This window comes from Elgaria multicarinata, chromosome 14, assembly GCF_023053635.1.
Source record: "Elgaria multicarinata webbii isolate HBS135686 ecotype San Diego chromosome 14, rElgMul1.1.pri, whole genome shotgun sequence".
Taxonomy (NCBI): Eukaryota; Metazoa; Chordata; class Lepidosauria; order Squamata; family Anguidae; genus Elgaria; species Elgaria multicarinata.
The window spans coordinates 14,026,628-14,032,606 of record NC_086184.1 but is presented as its reverse complement, the minus strand read 5'-3'; the positions used below and the strand labels follow the sequence as shown (position 1 = coordinate 14,032,606).

The 5,979-nt window shown below is 43.0% G+C and overlaps 1 protein-coding gene across 1 annotated transcript; it reads right to left on the bottom strand.

Annotated features, from left to right (window-relative positions):
• Positions 1 to 1,586: 1,586 nt before the first annotated feature.
• LOC134408914 (uncharacterized protein F54H12.2-like) lies at positions 1,587 to 2,897 on the bottom strand. Its single transcript, XM_063141426.1, has one exon. The coding sequence runs from the start codon at positions 2,895 to 2,897 to the stop codon at positions 1,587 to 1,589; it is 1,311 nt and encodes a 436-aa protein (XP_062997496.1).
• Positions 2,898 to 5,979: the final 3,082 nt, after the last annotated feature.

The window sequence follows — 5,979 nt, the reverse complement described above, 5'->3', positions numbered from 1 at the left end:
TACTTTAAAAGGCAACATACCACTGACTTCTCGCCAGGTACGTGTCTTAAGAAAAAGACGTCGCTTTATCAAAAGCCTGGGCAACAAAAGAGTCTCTTTAAAAAAGAAGAGACAATTGGTGAAGCAGTCTGGGGGGTTCATTGCACCGCTGTTAAGTTTTGCCATTCCTCTGATAACTGGCCTTTTAAGTAGCCAATAATGGAGTATACCGAGAAGATGTATTTGGTACCCAGCCGCCAGCTGGAACAATTAAAAGGGGGGCCCCCTAAAGAAGAAAACATCAGATCTGCTACAATCTATGCCTTAGATACTGAGATGCAGGGGGTCCTTCAAAGATCTGACTTAACAGAATATGAGAAGGCTAAACGCTACGATGCTCTGCTTCAAAAATATCTAACGCATGTAAGACAAAAAGAGGCAGAGAAAGAAAAACTAAGCCTGTTTCTGACACAACACCAGCAGACCTCTGAAGAAGAACCAGTGGCTGTAAATACTGACACGATGTTTCAAGAAGTCTTGGACAGCATCCCGGCCAGATCTAAGAACAACGCCAGATTGCTATTAAACAAAATGAAGCAAAACAAAAGTGTTTCTTCATGGGATGACAAAGGAACCTTTGTGTACAAAGGGGTTGCTGTAACCGGTTCCAATATGCTGGATTTGATCAGAGGGGTTACCCAAAATCATCCACTGCCACCCAGGCGCGTCCCTAAAGGTTGGGATGTTTTTCTGCAATCCATGGCTGAGCTAAATGTTCCAACGTCTGTAGTAGGCAATTCTGCCAACAGAGAAGTTTTAGAACACCTAAAAAGCTCCCCAGGAGCTGTACCCTCATCTATTCGGTCGCCGGCAACTCTTCACAAGGCTTCTAAAAAGAAAAGACAATCTAGTCCTCATACCTGGCTCAAGTTATAACACCGTAATGTTTTTGAAGATGTAAAAATAAATGTTTTAATATGTTAAAACCTATTTACTGTCTGTGTCTGTTTAGTGGCTAAGAATAATCACACAAGTAAAAATCTTTTAAACTCAATTTTTATTAGAAAACATAGCTATGAAAAGCAGAACAGGACATACAGCCTTGGGTGGTCTGAAATACGCTTGAACCACGGCCGCGTACATTTTTCTTGTTTTTAATAAATTGTAAAACCATTTGGTCATTCCCTTGTAAATCGTAAGAATACAGTTCTTGGATCTGTTTAAATGTTAGTCCCTTGCATCGTTGCTGTAAGAAGAAGACACAATGATGGCCACAAACAACTGAATCTGGAGCCTGTATTTGTCGGGGCTGAAATGCGATCTCGCGTGCATTTTTGGTTAAAAAATTCATGATGGTTTCAGGAAACAGCGGATGGTCTGGCGGGTGTCCGTAGGAATCAAAAAATTCTCCATTCTTGTCTTCTGTCAAGTAGATGGCTAGCCAATGCTCTCCTGGGAGTTTGTGAGGGTGGGTGTTAACCACCAAACACACAGGACGCTGCTGTAACCGTCGTCTGGGTAGCATGTCACTGGGAAACACCCCATAGAAAGCCGCGCTGGTGTAGTGGTTTGAAGATAGGACACGAGTTAACTGTACACTGTCCATGTTACATATAGTCAAACAGGACATTTCTTCTATGGTTTATCTCTATCACATTGTCAAAAACACCATACACGATCATGGTGATTGTGTCAGCCAGGGCTCTACCAAAGCGAAATTCGGCCCTCAGGTTTCCAGTTTTAATCAAAGAATAGTGGTCTCCGCCTTCTTGGTCGGGTGTCAGATCAAATGCAAAAAGGGTGTAACCTCTAGCATAGTCCTCGCGGTCAATTAAAAGAGCCCTATCTTTCATTTGTTTGCCAGCGGCCTGTACGAGACTCATGTATTCTCTAACACAGTGCCCCTCTTCGAAGGAGGGCTGGAACGGTTTCGTGGGGATCTGTTCTCCATCCAGGTAAAGGGCAGCAAAATTTGTATAAAAATGTTGAAAATTAAATGGGTTTTTATGATAATCGCCGCTGTAAGAATCATTATCCACCATGCCTATAATTACCTGTTTAGGTAATTGCCCCAAAAACAGGTTTTCCTGGTTGGCGACACGACTTCCCCTTGGAATGCTAAACACTTTCATGCTCACACGATCCACAGGATATTTGGCATTAGCTGTCAACAGGGCTTCTGCATGACCCAAACGAACACCAGGTGCAACTCTCACTTTTTTAACAAAAAGCGAGGCTGACAAAATTTGTAGTTTGTAAGGGGTGTTTGCAACGTCTGACATTAAGCAGAATGCATCTTTGCTGCGGGTAAGTTTAATTTTCACATCAACCCCATTTAACAACAGCTTTTCCTGAAAAAACAGGTCGGCGTGGAGGTGTCCCAACAGGTCTATTTTCCGGCTTTGAGCAGTCAGATTTGCTCTTCTAATAAACCCGGTATTGTTGCCATCCAGATCTGCAGATTCAAGTTCCCCCGGTATATCTTTGTAAAAGAGCCCAGCAGAGAATTGTGTTGCTAGGGTATCCTCGCTGTAGTTCAACACAGCTTCAAAATAACCTCTATACGGATATGAATTATTGCTTTGGCTTATTAAACGATCACCAAGTGTCACATCCAGCTGACTAAAGAGGGAGGCTATTGGATAATTCACCAGGCCTACCTCTGCAGCTGCAGCAAGGTTGGTTCCGTCAGGATTGACAATTTTGCAACACACATAGAGTAAGGTGTTATTTAAGTCCATGTAATCTTCACCATTTCCGGCAATGAAGAAATCCAGGGGTGCCGTGTCTGTAAGGGCTGACAAGGGTGGTACCTCAATAAACAAACTTCTCTCAATACTGGTCTGTGTGGGGCCAATGTTGAATAGATCAAGTTCAGATTTAGTGCATTCTTCAGAGCCGCAGTGGATAAAAGCCATGGCGATGTCTTAAAATATATCTCTTTTAGCTGAACTAGACCGCCGCCTCTTTGATGCAGTTTGTCGTTTCTGGCGTTTCTTTCCACGCTGCGCTTTCCTTTTAATGGGTTGGGGCGGACCAACCAGGCTCACCTGTGAGGCTTTTCTTTTTAGAGACCGCCTCCTTTTAATGTACATCAACCCTGTCCCATCTTGTGGAGGTGGGGTGTTCATTCTGTTCAAAACCTCTTGTGTAACATGGCCTACCACATCTTTAGCAATATTACGAGCAGCGGTTTTTGCGTGGGGTTTAATGATATCTAGGCCTCTTCTCAAAAGGGGGATTGCTTTTCGGAATAGGCTCCTGAAAATCCCGCCAAGTCCTGCGCCATACATAACCGGAGAACCATGGTATCCAGGCAGTGCATATCCAGCCTGTGCCTTATAATAATTCCTATAAACGGCTGGATCCCCATAGCTTTTCAAAATAGGCATTTTTAAAAGACAAAAGCTCTCCGGGGGCGAAAGTGCAGCTTCACCGTCACCTTACCAAAACGAAATGGTACGTTTTTGTTCTGATCGTTCTTTATTTCAATGGTGATAGTGTCAATGTGATCCCGGCATACAGGCAGGTAGTGTGGTTTGTCATAACCAAGGGTTACACATTCATTGTTCTTTCCACGCACGGGTACGCAACGCAATAACGGTACATAATAGTCTCCTACTATCTGGTGCTCCACAATGTCTGTGTACACGTATAAGGTGTTAAAACCCCGGGTAATGTCTGCATAAAAAGGGAATTCTTTGACAGCCACGTCAGGATTCAGTCCTAATATTTGGGCCAACTCTGCATCACATTGAAAGGTAAATTTTCCTGCAGGCTGTAGACTAACCTTTCTAGACACAGCGTCGTACTGTAGGGTCACTTTATGACCACCATGTATAAGTTTGTTCATCTTTTCAATCACCTCCGGGATGTCAGCATAATAACCATTGCACAGAACTAAACGATACATACGTTCCTTGTCAGAAATTTCAAATCGTCCAAAGGTAGTTAGAGTCTCCCAGCTGTGTGGATACTGTATTTCAACTAACCCCACTTCCCACGATCCTGGAAGATCCAGAGCTCTTGCTAATTGTATAGTGTATGCCGAACTCTTGTTGTTTGGAAAAGCTGAAGCACAGGCATTGCTGGGCAAGGTAACGTAAAACCCATGATCACCCATACTTCTTCTCTACACTTCTATACAGGTTCACGAAGATCAGAAGCGTTCACCCAACTGTTGAACTTGCTAGGCCAACCTAACCATTTAACTAGGTGACACTTACTTCTGCCCCTTCCTTTTGTTGCTAAGATTTCTTCAATCCTGTATGTCCTATCCGCCTTGGCATTCACTTTCTGTAATTCTTCAGGATAGAAGGTTCCCACCACCGCATCTCCTTCATAATCTTTTAACAGGTATACAGGTCTCTTTGCTTTTTCGATGACTTCATCCACTATAAATAACTCTGTGGTAAAATTCTGTTCATACCCCTTAGCAAAGACTCCCTTGCATTTAGAAATCCGGACGTGATCCCCTTTTTTTAACAAAGGGGTCTCTGCTTTTCTGTTAAAATTGTCTCCATAGACAGTTTTCCAAACTGCAAGTGAGTTAGCCTGATTAACATCCACAGGTCGCGCCCTGATGGTTCTGTGAAAGCTGTGGTTATAACTTTTTAGGAGGCGTGGCAACACATTGATGTAGTTGAAGGTATTATTCGCTGTAAAATACCTCCACATTTTTGTTTTGAAAGTTCTATTAAACCGCTCCACCACGGCCGCTTTGACATCATTATTGGTGACAAAGTGGTGAACACCATGTTCTTTTAACACCTTGCTTACTGAATGATTTAGAAACTCTTTCCCTCTGTCTGTTTGCAGTTTGCCTGGCTTTCTGTCATCTTGACTGAAAAGGTCATTAAAGGCCCTGGACACTTCTTTACCGGTCTTAGTTTTTAAAGCCACAGCCCAAGCATATTTAGACAAAATGTCAATCACTGTTAAAATGTACTTGTAGCCCCTGTTGTATTTAGAAAACTGTCGCATATCCACTAAGTCAGCCTGCCACTGTGCATCCACACCAGACACGATCGTTTTGTTTCTTTTAAAATGGACTCTGCCAGGCCTATGCAGCGTGTAAGCATCCTGGTCTGAAAGCCATGAGATAACCTGTTTTTTAGTCAGCTTTTCACACTGCTTTTTGGCCTCTTGAAATAGAGGAGCCACACCTCCAAAGCTCCCCACCTCTCCAGGTGTATAATATATACTCTTTAGAATTTCTTCATGCTCTGCCATGTTGCTTGTTCAGTAAGATATGGACACACACGTAAAAAGCACAATTTTTTATTGCCAACAGTAAATCTTATCACTCAGGAAAGGGGCAAACGCATGAAACACAGGAAATGTTTACATTCCGGGAACTCTCGATTTGCAGATTCTTAAAACTGTCAGTCAGCGTATCAACCTGTGAAAAAGCGAAAACCATTAATTAATTGGTACCTCTTCTGGGCAATTACCAACACACAAGACATTAAGAAATATCTTACCGGGAGGCTACTCCTGTTCAGCTTTTCCCGGTCCTCCTCTTTCAGTGATCGGTAAGGTGTCCAGGACAAGTTTGGGTAGGCCCTCTCCATTTTCTCAATAGGTCGATTAGACAGTTTCCTAAGTACACCCCCATCCACATCCTCGACGATGTTGGTGAACCCCTCAGGGCTCTCTGAAGTATCCATAGCCTCTGTTTCAGGACCTTGTTCGGTATAATCCATTTGGCCGTCATCCCATGATGCAGTTTCAAGAAAAGAAACCTCTCCTGAAGGGTGTCCAGCTAATGGTAAGCTCTCAGTTACCGGTATCATCTGGTCAGTATTCATATTTCTAGGCTGAAGATTCAAGGGTGCCAGTGGATAAGAAAATCCAGAAGGTCCAACGGATAAGGGTATAGTCATTGTTGCAGCAGAACTATTATTGATAATATTCTGAGACCATGGTGTAATGTTTCTGTCTGCTGGTGGATATGAGAAAGAACGAACAATTCCCTTCTGTCTGGGTTGAATTTTCAAG

Excerpts from the sequence above, each read along its gene's own strand:
- LOC134408914 (XM_063141426.1), bottom strand. The coding sequence starts at position 2,897 with ATGGCTTTTATCCACTGCGGCTCTGAAGAATGCACTAAATCTGAACTT.